Source organism: Phyllostomus discolor, chromosome 6 (genome assembly GCF_004126475.2).
Source record: "Phyllostomus discolor isolate MPI-MPIP mPhyDis1 chromosome 6, mPhyDis1.pri.v3, whole genome shotgun sequence".
Taxonomy (NCBI): domain Eukaryota; kingdom Metazoa; phylum Chordata; class Mammalia; order Chiroptera; family Phyllostomidae; genus Phyllostomus; species Phyllostomus discolor.
The window spans coordinates 103,518,282-103,534,919 of record NC_040908.2 but is presented as its reverse complement, the minus strand read 5'-3'; the positions used below and the strand labels follow the sequence as shown (position 1 = coordinate 103,534,919).

General features: G+C 38.4%; 1 protein-coding gene across 1 annotated transcript in view; it reads left to right on the top strand.

The window, feature by feature from the left end:
- Positions 1–2,380: 2,380 nt before the first annotated feature.
- Positions 2,381–16,638, top strand: part of CEP295 (centrosomal protein 295) — a 47,008-nt gene continuing 32,750 nt past the window's right edge. The window contains 7 exon segments of the mRNA XM_036028675.1: positions 2,381–2,513; positions 5,730–5,863; positions 6,685–6,885; positions 10,575–10,699; positions 11,666–11,759; positions 13,768–13,863; positions 16,443–16,583. Coding sequence (XP_035884568.1) covers positions 5,756–5,863; positions 6,685–6,885; positions 10,575–10,699; positions 11,666–11,759; positions 13,768–13,863; positions 16,443–16,583 — 765 coding nt within the window. The 5' untranslated portion in view covers positions 2,381–2,513; positions 5,730–5,755.

Below are 16,638 nucleotides of genomic sequence, written 5' to 3'. Positions count from 1 at the left end.
TTACATGGTGACCAGTCACACTAAAGACACTTTTGTCTAGGTGCAACTCTTCCTCTTGGTCACTGTTTATTAACATTCATTCCTAGAGGGATAACAACACTAGAAGCTTAACTTACATTCTCCTCCCTAGGCCTATAAAGTACAAAAGGACCTAATTAAAAATTAAGCCAAAAACACCAGTATACACCTTAAAGGTTTTTGGGGTTTTTTTGGCCTCCTGTAGTCTAAAATGAATGTATTAAAATAAAAGCCAGAAAAGATAACATTTATTGCACACTTTGGGTCAGGCACTGTCTTAAGAGCTTTAAACCTCACAATAATCTTTTGAGTACTTTTACTACATCCCCTTGAAAGATGAAAAAACTGAGTTTTCAGGAGGTTCAGGAACTAGCTCAAAGTCAGAGTTGCTAAGCCAGAAATTTAAATCCAGGCAGTTGAATTCTAGGTCCAAGATCTTAATTTTTGTTCTGTAGTATTTCCCCAAATGCCAAGATGTTATTTGTGAGAATTTCAATATAAATCTATAGCCTCTTTTAATTTGCAAAAAAGAAAAACTCCCACTCAAAGCAGCTAAGTAAAAGGGGGTACTTTAATGGCTCCTATCAGCAACTTACAGAACGGTCTGACATCAGGAACAGCTGGATCCAGGGACTTACACACTATCAGGAATCTCTCTGTGTGTTCTTTGCTGAATGTCAGACTCTTCCAAACCAGCTATGGGAGTCCACATGGTGGGTCATTTGGGAAAGCTTCCGTTTCACATCCTAACATGAGCCCAGAGAAGAGAATAATCATCCCTCATAGCTCAGGTTAAGAAAATCCACAGGAACGACTCTTATTGACTCAATTTAGATTATGTACCCATCCCTGGGTCAATCCCAGTGGCAAAAGAGATGAAAAACTATGATTTACCCTGTCTGAGTCACATGCCAACCCCTGTGGCCTGGAGGGCTGGGTCTGTATCAGAAGAGGGCAGAAAGGTGCTAGACAGAAAAAATAAAATAGCTGTTAAACTCCCTCTTTAGAGTTTACAAAATGCTCTCATAGGATTCATGCATTGTGAGTCTCACAACCACCCTATGAAGAGGGCAGGTTAAGTATTACTAAAAAAATGTGGGCTACCATTGTATTCATGTTTACTGCACATCATTGTACACTCCACGAATTCAATATGTCTAGAGCTCACCACCTTGCCACTTCACTGACTCCCACTTCTGCTTTCTTCCTTGGTTGGTGGCACCATCATCAACATTGCTCCCTAAGCTAGTAGCGTGTGAGGTTAACTTCACTCTTTTCCCTCAACCTCACATGCAATTGTTTCTTAGTACTGCTAATTTTGCCTCCTAAACATTTCTGCAATTTATTCCTTTGTCTAAATATCCCATAAACAGCACAAAATCAAAGTATTCAAAGCTTAACTAATTATGTCCTCCCTCGAACCTGCTCTTCTTCCAGTGTTCTAGTAGGATATTACCCCCATCTACTTAGTCACCAAATATGGAACTGGGCATCAAGGTTGATTTCTCCTTCTTTGACTTCCATGACTATGTGACTACCAATTCCTGATGTTCGGCATCCTATTTATGTCTTAAACCTACCCACTTCTCTTGATTCTCTGTGTGATCATTTTTCACTTCCTGTAGCAGTATCCTAATTGGTGTCCGTGCCTTGAGTCTTCACTCTCTCCGACCTTTTCTGCAGGAGAAAACCAGATCTGATCAGGTCAGCAACTTTCCTCTACCTCGCTCCCCATTTTCGAATCCTTTAATTCCTGGTATGTTTAACTGGACTACAAAATCTAGGGTAAAGGCCATAATTGATATGCCCTTGTCTCCCCGTCACTGTATTTGACACATAATAGATGCTCAATAAATGTGGAATTTGTATTCGTCCCCTTTCTGGTTATAGTTTTTTTGCAGCAGATAAATCCTTGACGTATTCTAGGTGTGTTGGACCTCTGGAGACAACAGCGTAACCGTATACGGTTCACTGTTGTACGAGCTGGAGGCCTTTAAAGAAAGCAACCAGAAACTAGCATCATCGTACCGAACGAATTGTGTAGTCGGCACACAAAAGGATGCAAATCCTAAGGCATCTTCACGGTGGTAACTTGAGACTAAAGCCACCCTCACGGCTCTGGACAAACACCTTCCCCTTTCTGGACCTCTGTCTCGTGACCTGTGAAACGAGCATAGTGAGAGAAATGAAGTAATGCTTCAGGGCCGCGGTGTGAGAAATAATGGGGCTGTGCGTAGGGACAGCGCGTGCGCGTGCGCGGGGCGCGGGCTTTTCCGGCGCGGCCGTCCCGGCTGCCCCCGGGGGAGGCAGGAGCCCCGGGATTCCCGCGGCTTGGCCCCGCCATTGGCGGGCGGTTTGAATGACGGAAGTGACGGCAGCTCGGCCATGGCCGCCCCGCAGGCGGACGAACTGCTGTTGGGAAGCCGATTGGCGGCGGCCGCCGGGGCCTTCCCAGTCTAAGCTGCGTTTCCTGGCTCTCGACCCCCGGTTCTCAGGTGAGTGACGGATTCGCCGGCTCCCCGCGCTCCCGGCGTGCACGACTCCCTGAAGCCTGGGAGCTGGGAGTGTGCTCGGCAGGAAGGGGACTCCGGGAAGGCGCGGCGCAGAGAAGGCACCAAAGCCTGCGGGTCTCAGACCCCGGCGGGCCGCTTTCCCTGGCTCGGCCTGGGTTTCCTCTACTAGGAGCTTCGGGACCAGAGGCGCAGCGGACCCAGCCCAGTCCGCTCGTGCGAGAGGCCCCGCCAGGGCCTTTGCGCGTGCGGCTTTAAGCGTCTCCGGGGGTCAGATCTCGCGGGGATCTCTGAAATTCGAAGTAGTGGGCAGCCGGGAACGCTTCCGCTGCTCCTGCGGCTGCTACAAACTCTTCACCGTGCGTCCTACCCCCCCCCCCCCCAGGTGGTGCCCAAGATCACGGTGGGCTTGGCCTCAAACCTGGTGGCCTTGGCCTCAAACCTGGTGGCCGTTTAAGAGCACCGCCTGGGATCATTTCATGAGGAGAGCGTTCTTTTTTGGTGTCTGTCATCTTTAACTTCTCAGGCATTAAGTCCTTACTTAAACCTGGCTTTTATAACATTAGGGAACGTTCGAGTTTTTAATACTTAGAAAACATTTGATAGTTTCACATTCATTAAGTCACATAATCATCAGAACAACCTGTTAGGGTAGTTATTACTCCCATTGTATAGTCTAATAAAAGGAGACCAAAGTGATTTAAGTGACTGGCCATTGTATTTCTGCTTTAAGTTGCGGTGTTGGATCTTGAACCCAGTCTTCTAAGTCCAGTATTAATTTTGTGATTACAGTGTGTCACGTGCCATTTAATCTGAACAGAATCTTGCAAAGTAAGTAGTATCTTACTGGATAGCAATAATACATAGACTTTAAAAGGCCTATGTATTGAATTAGTGAGGGAGCAGGGAAAATTATTCCTTGCAGAAAGATTCCAAATGTAAGAGTAGATTCTAGGAGTAACAGAAACAAAATACCTTTGATAAGCTGTGCAGTAATTGCTTTAGAAAGCAATCAGAGGATACTGAACTTGGCAGAAGTTTGAGGAGCAACATGATACTTATATAGCCTCAACTATCTCTCCACCAGATACTTACAAAGGAAAAGTAGGAGAAACCTGATAGGGAGATACCACCTTAACCACCTGATAAAAATCACTTCGCCAGTAGTAAGACTAGTCAGCCTCATTTACCTCCCAAGGTGATTGATGCACTGAGAAGGATGCATTATCACTTCTGTGGTGCTCTTGCCAAAAACGGATAACCTCATCCTCACCACAAGAAAAGCTTAAATCCAAATTGAGGGAATTCTACAGAATAACTGGTCAGTATTTTTCAAAAATGTCAAGATCTTGGAAAGAAAGACAGGCTGAGGAACTGTCCCAGGTTAGAGGAGCTGATGGAGACATGGCACCTTGCAGCCCTGAGACGAGCATCTGCATTCTGGAGTCCCTTCTCAGGCCCACTTCCTCCCAACTGCTCTGGCCAACTGCAGAGCCTGGCCAGTAACTGAGCACCGCAGGCCTATTCCTGAGAAACAAGGGACTTGCTCAAGGGCTCCCCAAAGGTCTTGCTGAACCTTGTTTAGACAGCATGGCCATTTAGGAGGCATCTACCCAACTTACTTCCCTCCTTCTCTCAGGGTCACATTCATGTGGAAGTCTGAAGTGTTCCCAGCTTTTACCAACTCTCTTCCCATTTTTTCTGATATAGGCATTTCCCCTAATAAAATATCTGTGGGTTTAATCCCACCCTAGCATCTAGAATACCACAATAATCAAATGCAGTGTATTGCAGTATTTTCCTTGGATTGAGTCCTGGTCCAGAAAATGGATATTAGTAGGAAAATTGATGAAATTTGAAGATTTTTAACTTTTTCTGTAAATTAGTTAAAAGTATTATGCCAGTGTTAATTTCCTGCTTTTGATTATTGTACTGTGATTACCTAAGATGTCAAAATTTAGAGAAGCTGAGAAAAGTATATGGGAATTCTGATTATTTGCAAATATATTAAATCTTTTTTTAAGTTATATACAAGAGAAAATGATTATTCTATCACCTCTAGGTAAAAATAACAAATGTATGTTTGTCTTCCTGTAATCCTCTAGCAAATGGAATGGTGAATATTCAAAATTTTTAAAAATGGTAGTGATGGGAATGAGGAGATATCAGAAGGACCTGAGAACGGTTTCCAAATCACAGAAATTTACCGATTCTTACGTTCCATTTCTCTCCAGCACACTCGCCCAGATAGGGGCATGGTAATCTCAGGAGCAGAATGAGAACGCCCAAGTATAAGCAGTACCACTAGAAAAATAGAACTGGGACTCTAAACACTCAACTCATCCAAACAGAATTGTTCCAAGAGAATTTTTTTAACTCATTATATATATTGCTGTGGCCATGTCACTCGGTTGGAGCGTTGTCCCATACGGAAAGGTTAAGGGTTCAGTTCCAGGTCAGGGCACATACCTAGGTTGTTGGTTGAATCCCTGGCTGGGTTGTGTACAGGAGGCGACCGATCCATATTTCTCTCTCATCAGTGTTTGTCCCCCCGCTCTTCCTCTCTAAAATCAATAAATGTATCCTCAGGTGAGAATTAAAAACAACAATAACAACATAAAAGACAAAAATGATTATTAAAAATCACACCATTGTAACTCATAGAATTGTTTAATGTTCAGGAGTTGATGTGACTTCATACAATGACATTTAGGGATCAAATTGTGTACCACAGATTGGAAGTTGAATCTAGGGACCAGGAGCCCTTGCAGTTGCAGCAGCCTTGCTGATGCACAGGTTATTAAATTGTTAAGTTGTAATTGTGAAAACATTTATTCTGTGCTGATCTATTTAAGTCTGTGCTTTTTTACATTTAAGCTAAGTAAATTAGAAATCCCAATCAGAAATAAGTCAGGTCCCAGATATTCTAAGGTAAACAATAATCTGCTGTCAGTGGGGAAAATTTTTTTCTAGTGTTTCTGGTTATCCTCCACTTAACCCCTTCCCATCTATCTGACAACCATTCATTCATTTGAGCGCTAAATTAATAATTGATAGATGTAAATAAGTTGGATTTTGTTTACCCAAATTATTTTATTTGCATGTATACAGCCCCTTAACTGTCAAATATGTTAATATGTATTTTAAAAATTACCTTTGCTGCCTTATTTTAATAGACATTGTTCTTTTTTTAAAATTCAGAACCTTTATATTTAAGGAACACAAAAATGAAAAGAAAGGTAGTGAATGCCAGCAGGGTGAGACTGAGTCCTAATGAGGAAGCCTTCATTTTAAAAGAAGATTTTGAGAGAAGACGAAAACTAAGATTGTTACAGGTAAGAATTTTTTTTAAAGTTTTAAATTTTTTGTCTTCCCTAAATTATTAATATTTTTTTATATTAGAGTACTCTAAATTAAATGTTACATTTAAAAACCTTTCCTGGCTGTATAAGAGCCCTGGTTTTTGCATACTAACTGGTTTTGGAATATTTGAAAAATAGACCAAAATGGTAAATAGATTGAAGAAGAGTTTGACAAGGATGGGGTGATTTGACTCAATAATTATTGGAAGATAGTTTTTTTACATATTTTTTAAATAATGCGTACCTGATGAAGATTAGAACAGGAAGATGAGAATGACTTTGAAGAAGACTTACTGAAAAGATTATTAACCACTGAAGCAAATTTATTAAGACATTGTAGATTTTTCTTTTCTAGAAGTCTTAGACAAAGTTAAGTCTTTGTGAAGCATATTTTAGGTGCCATTCTGCTTAGAATTGGGGTGATGTACCACAGATAGGAGTTCTCATCTAGCTCTATCTATTCATCTGGGTTATAAATTTTGTCGAATCATGCTTAACCATTTTAGCATCTTCCATTAGGTTATTAGAATGATAATAGCAGTACCATTATTAGTGCTTGGTGGGTAATAATAGCTAATCATTTAGGAAATTTTAGAAGTCATCTTGAGATTTTCGTTTTTTTTCTGTGTCACTTAGATTTCTTTTTGCTTTACATAGAGCTTAGCTAGTAAAATATGAAATTTAGGAGAATTGATAGGCCTAAAGAGAATTCATTTAAACTTCTATTTCCAAATAGCTTTTCAAAAGAATTTTAGTACTCTTTTCATATAATCTGTTAAATATTCACTCTTCAGGTTCGAGAACAAGAAAGGGATATCGCTTTACAGATAAGAGAAGGTATAAAACAAAGGAGAAATCAGCAATTTACTCGTTTGGCAGAGGTACTAAGGGCAGAATGGGAAGAATCACAAACTCAGAAAATAAACAACTTGGAAAAACTATATTTGGCAAGTTTAAGAAATATGGGAGAAGGACACCAACAAGCCAAAGAAAATGTAAGTGAAATTTAACTGCCTGTCAGTGGTAGTAATTTTGGTTTAAAATAAATTGTAGTTGTTAAATACTTGTCTGATACAAAATGTTTTCATATATAGAATTTGTTTTTGATAGCCTGAATTTTTTAAATGTAATATAATTTAAGAATGTTGCTAGTGTCATTAAGTGTTATTATTCTCTTCTAGTCTTTAACTGTCTGGGTAAATAAAGTAGTAACTATCTTAATTAGAAGTTGTTATTTCCAGCAGATTTGGTGGGGTGAATTCAAATTTCCCATTTCATTATCATTCCTCATATCTCTAAAACATATGAGGTCTGTCCAGAAGGTATCCAGCTATGTAATATGAAAAATAGAGACATTTATTGAAGAAGATACAAAATACAAGAAACACTATACATAGGACAATGGCGCCTCAGTCCCCTTCAAAGTGGGCACTTTGGGACCTCACACAGTTTTCCCAATCACAATCAGTTGCCCTGTTGTATTTTCTTGAATCTCATTGACAGTCTGAAACCTTTTCCCTTTGAAAGGTGATTTTACTTTTGGGAAAAGCCAGAAGTTTCAGGGCACCAAATCTGGGCTGTAGTGGGGCTGAGTCAGCTGGGTGATTTGATGTTTCACCAAAAAACTCTGCATGAGACATAATGCATAAGTAGGTGCATTGTCATGATGAAGCTGCCAATCACCAGTCACCCATGGGGTAGCCTTTTGAATCATCTGAATAGTTTACATGGAGGAATGTTCAAGCTTAATTCAAAATCTGATGTAGATTCGTTGCTCTACTTGCTCAGTCATTTTGAATGTGATGGCCACACAGAACACATGCTCACTCAGTGGTATCTACCACCCCACTAACTACTCCAGTGAAGTCATCACTGTTCACACATACACATTCCAATCCTCTTTCCTTGGCTGCCAGGTTACATTGGTGTTACGCAGGTCATTCTCATTATAGTAACAATGGCTGGACTTTTTCCAGACACACCTTGTCATATATAGCTGAATGTATATACACTGGATTTCCTTCACACGTAGTAAATGACTCTCAGAGAGGCAAAGTAGAACTTAAGTCAGTTTATGAAACTACTCCCTGAACCTTATTTTGTTGTTTATTGTTATTGATGGTTGGAAAATAACAAGCATACCTTGGAGATATTGCAGGTTGGGTTCCAGACCACTGCAGTAAAGTGAGTCACATGAATTGTTTGATTTCCTGGTACATATAAATGTTAAATTTACATTATACTATAGTCTAATAAGCGTATACTTGATTTATGTCTAAAAAACAATATATATACATACCTTAGCTAAAAAATACTTTACTATTAAAATATGATAGCCATCATCTGAGCCTGTTGGAAAAATGGAGCCAATAGATTTGCTCAATTCAGGGTTGCCACAAACCTTTAATTTGTGAAAATCACACCATCAAGTGCAGTAACATGATGTGCAATGAAACAATGCCTGTTTTAGATTGCAGTCCCAGAGACAGTCACACAAAATAAACAAGCTGGTTTCAAAGCTGGCAAGTCTTTGATATCAGACCAGTACTGGGGGAAAGAAATATCTTTGAAGAATGTGGAAGTCAAATATGTTCCGTGGTCCTTGGTTTTAGTCTGTGTTTTTTAGTAATGACCTCAAGTTCTGACATCAGATTTTTGTGGCTTCATTTACGCTGCCTTTAACTTTGTGCTCCAGTGCAGTGTTTCCTAAACTGTAGTCATTTGCATACCACATTAATGATTTTTGCCCTGACTGGGGTAGCACCAAGGGTTGTAATGTATAATATTACCTTTTAATCTTGTTTTTTTTTTAATATATTTTATTGATTATGCTATTAGAGTTGTCCCATTTCCCCCTTCACTCCCCTCCACCCTGTACCCCCTCTCCCACCCACATTCCCCCCCTTTAGTCCATGTCCATGTGTCATACTTATGAGTTCTTTAGCTTCTACATTTCCCGTACTATTCTTGCCCTCCCCCTATCTATTTTCAACCTACATTCTATGCTACTTATTCTCTATACCTTTTCCCTCTCTCTCCTCCTCCCACCCCTACTGCTAGCCCCCCATGTGCCCTCCATTTCTGTGGTTCTGTTCCTATTCTAGTTGTTTGCTTAGTTTCTTTTGGTTTTGCTTTAGGTGTGGTTGTTAATAATTGTGAGTTTGCTATCCTTTTACTATACATGTCTTTTCTTTATCTTCTTTTCTTAGATAAGTCCCTTTAGCATTTCATAAAATAAGGGTTTGGTGATGATGAACTCCTTTAACTTGACCTTATCTGAGAAGCACTTTATCTGCCCTTCCATTCTAAATGAGAGCTTTGCTGGATAGAGCAATCTGGGATGTAGGTCCTTGTCTTTCATGACTTGGAATATTTCTTTCCAGCCCCTTCTTGCCTGTAAGGTCTCTTTGGAGAAATCAGCTGACAGTCTGATGGGAACTCCTTTGTAGGTTACTGTCCCCTTATCTCTTGCTGCTTCTAGGATTCTCTCCTTCGTTTTTACCTTGGCTAATGTAATTATGATGTGCCTTGGTGTGTTTCTTTTTGGGTCCAACTTCTTTGGGGTTCTCTGCGCTCCTTGGATTTCTTGGAAGACTGTTCCCTTTGCCAGTTTGGGGAAGTTCTCCTTTATTATTTGTTCAAATAACTTTTCCACTTGTTGGTCCTCCCCTTCTGGTACCCCTATAATTCGGATGTTGGAACGTTTAAAGGTGTCCTCGATGGTCTTAAGCTTTTCTTCAATTTTTTGAATTCTTATTTCATCATGCTTTCCTGCTTGGTTGATTCTATCTTCCTTCTGGTCCACTGTGTTGTTTTGAGACTCAGATTCCTTCCTTTCACTATTGGCTCTCCTCCGTGTGTCTTCCTGCATCCCTTTTATGGTAATTTGCATTTTTTCATGTAATTTGCATCCAAAATCAACCAGTTCCGTGAGCTTCCTGATCACCAGTGTTTTGAACTGTGCATCTGATAGATTGGCTGTTTCTTGGTCGCTCAAAAGGATGAGTCCTGGGGGACTGATCTGTTCTGCTGGAAACATGTCTTCTGTCTTTCCCTATCTCTCCTATTATTTTATTTATTTTTTCTCCGGTCTGGTCGCTCCTGTTATGGTGGGGGGCGGAGCCTTAGGTGTTCACCGGGGCCGGGCGCCCCAGTCGCTAGATTGTGACGTTATATGTGGGGGCAGGGGCGGGAGCGGGGACAGGAGGGATCAATGGCGACCCTTCCGTTTTCCTGGAGCCAGACACTTCCCTGGGCTTCTGGGCCGTGAGCTCTGCCCTGGTCCACAATCGCTGCCCCACTGATTCCCCCAGCCGCAGCTTGCGTACTCAGGGATCACCGCTGCACTGCTGTGCTCCGGTGCCCCGGATTGCTGTCGCGCCGATTTTGCGCCAAATTTCCCCCGACCTACGCGCGCCTGCTACCCACGCCAGCCCCACGCCACTCGTCTCGTCGTCCCCTACCAGTCCGGATGAACGCGTCTACTTCAACTTCTTGGCTGTCCGACTTCCATTTAGATAAATCCTCTGACAGTTCTGATATTATGACTGCAAATCATTGTTGTAAATTATTGTGGTTCTGTTCTTGGTTGTGCGAGGAGGTATGGTGCGTCCACCTATTCCTCCATCTTGCCGGAAGTCCCAATCTTGTTTAACATGATTAAATAGCTTACATATATTTTTAGGAACCTGATTTGAATGCTCTGGCACAGAGGGCAGCAGAAAGAAAAAGAAAAGCAGAAGCAAGGCATAAAGAGGCCCTGAAAGTACAGAAAAATCAAAAAGAAATGTTAATGAAACAAAAAACCTGGTAAAGTAATCATTTTTACCATATTCTCCATGGAAACTGATACAATTAGAAGTAGAGGCTGTGTTGGGTATTGTTTAAACAGTTATTAAATAAAAGTCACAGTGTATTCATTGTGTTTGTTAACTTGGTTTAAAAATAATGCAGTAGGGGGGTGTTTTGCTTAGGTGAACATAGTAACAAATGAACTTTGCCTTCTAGCCTGACTTTAGCAACAATTACTAAGTTTATGTAGAAATGTATGGCTAGTTCAGAATGCATGTCAACCAAAATCTCTCTGCCTGTGATGTAAAAATAAAAAAATCAGTGTGATTAAGAACATTAGCCCTGGCTGGCGTAGCTCAGTGGATTGAGCGCCGGCTGGGAACCAAAGTGTCCCCGGTTCGAATCCCAGCCAGGGTACATTCCTGGGTTGCAGGCCATAACCTCCAGCAACCGCACATTGATGTTTCTCTCTCTCTCTCTCTCTCCCTCCCCCTCCCTCCCTCCCTCCCTCCCTCCCTCCCTCCCTTCCCTCTCTAAAAATAAATAAATAAATAAAATATTTAAAAAAAAAGAACATTAAAAGAGGTTATAGACTCTTTGGAAGCCATTAGTGAGTATTTCTGCATGTTAATAAAAAATGGTAATAGTCAGCAGCAGTCATTTTATACTGTGGCTGATCTTCATCAGTGTCTTGTGGTTTTGTTTGTTTGTGTGTTTTTTACTCTAAAAATTATCCTAAACTAAGGAACTTTAGCTGTTTGTTGGATCAGTCCCCACTGTAGAGATGCATGTCTTTAGACATGTCTCTTTCAGTTGGTAAACATTTTTTTACATGTCTATTTTGTATAGATTCTGTATTAAACACACAATGAGCCTGGGGGATCAGATTGGAGGATTTCTTGAAATCCTCTAGCTTTTATATTTTTAACCTAAAGAGTTGTTACTGTCTGAGAAAGTAATTTATGACATCTCTTGTTTTTTAAGGCACATAAAAGCTCGAAAGGAAGCACTGCTTGTGGAAAAAGAGAGATCTGCCAAAATTACAAGTCTGCCACCTCCTCCTCCAACTCTTTTTGAGGTGAATAAATTACTTGGGGTGTTAAGAACTGGGTTATAATAATAATTCTTTGCTATTAGAATTCATTACAGATCAAAATATCATTTGCTTTAACTTAATTTTAATTATACAAGTAACACATGAGTATATCTGGAGTATTTAAAAATAATTCTAGTTGTCACTTTTACCCGTAAATGCTTTAGTATGTACCTCCAGGGACTGGAGGACTTTTTTCTTTTTTCTTTGTTTTTTGGCACAATACTAATATTCCCAATATCTTCTAAAACAGTCTGTTCAGTTTTCCCCACTCGTCTCAAAATATATTTTTTATTGTTTGAAAACCTGTAATCTTTTTTATTTTTTAAAAAACTGAATAGTCTATTTTTTAAAAAATACCCTTTAAAAAAAACTGGATTATTTGTTCCATAGACTTCCATATTCAGGATATAACCATTGTAAATAGTTACCATGTCATAAGATAAAGAAATTAGGTTCATGTAAATTAATAAATTTATACAAGATTACATAAAGTGATGAGGGAGGTCTCTTTATGGGAGTAAAATGTGTGCTTTTGTGATTTACAGCTTATTTTTGAAACAACATTATATTTATGTGAAGTGGAAATTAATTTTAAAAAGCATTGATTCTCTTGTTCACATTAGTTTTTTGTAGTTATTAAGATGGCTTTTTGGATGATTATCAAAATTACACAGAAAAGACAAAACCCATACCAATATAGGGATGTCTAACTTAACTGTGTAGTCAGGTATATTTTATGTATTTGCTATCAACATAAGTACCTGATATTCACCTCTTAAGCCTTTCTTGTTGTGAGCCTTCCTGCTATTATGTTGAGCCGTCTGCCATGTCACATTTGACCCAACCACCATTCAAATGGCAGAGTCAGATTTCAGTTACTCCCTCAGTACCATGTTAAAAGGCAGGCAGTATTTTATCCATGATGCTTTGATTTACCTTTGTCATAACTTCTAATGTTCCCAACAAACCAAAGTCAAAAATTTACAAAAAGCCAGAAAAACTGCATAATTTGGCAAATGTGAATGATATATTGGATGGATACTATCCCTTGCCCCCAATGTTTTATTATGAAAATTTTCAAAATACAGAGAAATTCAAAGAATACAGTGAATAGCTGTTTGCATTGTGTATAGATTTCAAATGTTGCATATGTGTATATTCATTTGAATGTAAATTGTAGAGATGACATTTCACCCTAAATACTTCCCTATGCTTCTTGTGAGAATAAGGAAGGATATTCTTGTATGCAGCCTCAATAACACATTTAAAGTATTAACATTAGTTTCTTAAATCCATTTAATGTTTAGTTTATAATCAAAATTCTCCAATTGCCCCTAAATTGTCATTTTACAGCTTTTTTTTTTTTTTTAAACCAGGGTCTAAGTCAAGGTTCACCTATTGCCTCTGCTTATTTTGTCTCTTTGGTGTCTTAATGTAGAACATCATCTCCCCCTAACCCTAGCCAAGTCTTTTATTTTGGACATTTTGAAGACAGTAGTTTGAGGTTCTCATGTTCTGTATTTGGTTTGGTTATAGTGGTGACCAAACTATCTTGTAAGAGATAGCCATCATAAAGGTATATTTTTCTCTTTTCAATTACTAAGTAATCTGAGAGGTGATATTTTGGCACCAGACAGGTGTCTATAATCCCTCTAGATTTATTCATGGGTCTAGTTCTGTTTCAGGAAAGAAAAGAGAACTTTCACCTATCAGTGGGCATCAACCACCATAACCAAATGACCAAACTTAGAATCAATAATAGTGGAGCAACTTATTATGTGCCTCCCGATATGATGTATTAAACTATACAACATCTAGACTTTAAACCTAAATTCCAGTTTAATGGACATTCGGGCCATGATCCCATGTGAAAAAAATGAATAAGGATACTTGATGAAAATACAAAATTTTTTTTTTGTATTGGATCCAGGCTTAAATGAAAATTAATGCTTTTAATCTAACATTTTATTTTCTATGTTCTATTTTTCAGAACATTGAAGTAAAGAGAATTTCTAATGTGAAAACCAGTAGTTCTACCTACCATCATCTTTCCACTTTTGTAAATAGAGAGGCAGACACAAAACAGGTGCTTGACTTAATGTTTGTTCGTGACCCTCACTTCATTATTTCTCTGTTCATTGAATTGAGTTATGTCTTGGTTCTTTGTAGGTTGTTCCCAGATGTCAAAATTTGAACAACTCTACTAACCATCATAGAGTAATAATGATTTTGAAATCTTTCAGAAATGCTTTGAATTATGTCATTTTTAATGTGAATGAGGTTTAATACAAATGAAAGGAGTTAGCTATTTGGAAGGTTATATTTTTAAAAGACAAATTTTAAAACTTTTAACAAAAAAATACATGCTCTGTGAAAATTTTGGAATTATACACACAAGCTTAAACTATAAGAAAAATATCTCAATTCTGTCACCAAAAGGAAATATGGTTAATTACATAAATGAATTGACTGTAGTCTAAATATATATAAACATATACACAGACTTTTCAAAACATATTTGGCTTAATATTTCATCATAGAATTTAACCATTTTTCTATTGTTCCTTCTGTAAATAATGTAAACATAATAATATTATACATTTTTGTCTATAAATCTGATTGTGTTTAGAACAGATTCCTTGAAGAGAAATTACTGGTTCCAAACTACAACATTAGATATAGCTACTCGATGTAAGTCATTAAATTGCCTCTAAAAAGCACCAGCAATTTATGAGAATGGCCATCTTATTACACCCTTGTCTGTGTGGAATATTATGGTTTAAATTTTTTTTGCCAATCTTAAGAATGACAGATGGTATCTTCTTGTTATTATAATTACTATTTCTTTGTAACATTGGGTTTTAAATTGTGTGTGTCATGCATTTGGCTACTAGGAAAATAAACTTTCTCAATATGGCATTCATCTGGAGTTTGGAGTGCAACAAATACACATTTTGGTTGATTGCTTAATAGTGGCTGTTAAAATCAACATTCAGTCAAGACCTAAAATGAGTATCATCATCATCTTAGAATTCTAAGAAATAAGAATAAATCTTGACATTTGTTTAAAATTATAAATACCATCACAACTTCAATATTATAATGCAAGAGCAATAACTTCAGTCTGTTGCTAACTTACTTTTGTGGTTACTGTACTGCATTTTTGCAGTTTTAAGTAGATTTATCTCAATTATCTTTATCAATTAAGATTGATGAAGAAAGACTTTGTTGGGGGGGGGTCTAACTTTAGTATGGGATATAGCTGATACTTAATAGCATTCATTGTTGTCATTAATTACTGTTTCAACTGACCAATAGAATTTGGGGGTTGTTTTTGTTTCTTTGTTTTGGGGGGTTTTTTTGACCAATAGAATTTTAACATATAAAACACATAAGATCTTTACTTAAAGTTACATTTAGAATGTTGAAAGTGAATGTTTACATACAATCATGTTATATGCCTCCCCCCTTTAGTATTACTACTGTTATGTTCATGAATATGATGGCTGACTGCACAATCACATAATCCTGGTTTATGCACAACTTCTAGGAAGCCAGAAATTGTATTAAAGTAGGTGTTTTTGGTGATTTGGCCTTCTTGAAGCTGAAGCCTAGCAGCGGATGTTGGTGGAAAATTAAAGACAAGCCTCAGTGCTGTCCTGAATGACTTATGTGACTATTGATGCTTGTAGTTTCTTTACTGCGAGCTTTGTGGGTGTTTGTCTTTCAGGGTTAGTTGTTTTAATGAGGTTTCTTTGCTTAACAAAAAATGATGAAGGAATGTGTTTGGATGAGTATAGTGCAGCAATTTTCAACCTTTTTCATCATAGCTTATATGGGGGGGCACCAAAAAACTTGGAATTTATTTATTAAAAATTGTGTATTTATTCTTACATGTTTAAACTTCAGTCAGCTTCAAAGTACTCTCCAGGTCATGCAGTACTCCTATTGACACTTTTTTCTATTGCTCAAAAAAGTTGAAGTCATTGATTGTGATGCCTTTCAGTGCTTCTGCCATTTTTTGTTTCACCTTTTCCATATCAGCAAAACATTTCCCTTTGAGGACTTTTTTCATCTGGAGAAACACAAAAAAGTCACTCAGGGTGAGACTGAGTAAATAGGGAGGGTGGGACACAGGGGTCACACCATTTTTGGTCAAAAACTGCTGAACACTCAGCACAGTGTGGGCAGGGGCACTTGTAAATCACCCATCATGAAATGGGTAGATGTGTTAAAAGAATCTTTAAAAAAATTAATTGAAGCCGAACACAGCCTCTCAAAACACCAGCTGGTACACTGATACAGGTGGGTTTCTAGAACACTCACTCAGCAGGGAAAGCCTGTGCTGCAAGGGCCTGCCCTCCAGAAGATAATCCCTTTTTTGGGCGGGGGTCCTCCCTCTTATCAACTATTTACTAAAATTCTGCAGCACACCAAAAAATATATTTTTAGTTAGTCTGACAAAAATACAGGCATAATTTTGATTCATTCACACCAGATGGCTATTGTTGTGTTGGCTGTTGTCATTTTTTTTATTTGAAAAACACAACTCTTTATCATTTAATTTTATGTAAGTAGAAAAACATGTTTTTAAAGTTGGGATTTTTTTTTGTTATCTCTTTTTATACTTTTAAATTGCCTAAAATATTTTTGATTCACTGCTAGCCAGATCCTCATTTGGCTGCTGAAGAAGAAGCTAAAAGACTGGAAGAAGTACAAAAACAAGCAACGAAAGAGAAATTGGAACAGAGTGAGAAGGCACATGTACGCGGTTTCCAAGCAATGAAAAAGATCCATTTGGCACAGGTGAGAATTAAATTCTGGCTGTGCGCATTACTGATAGCCTCGCCAATAGCATCGC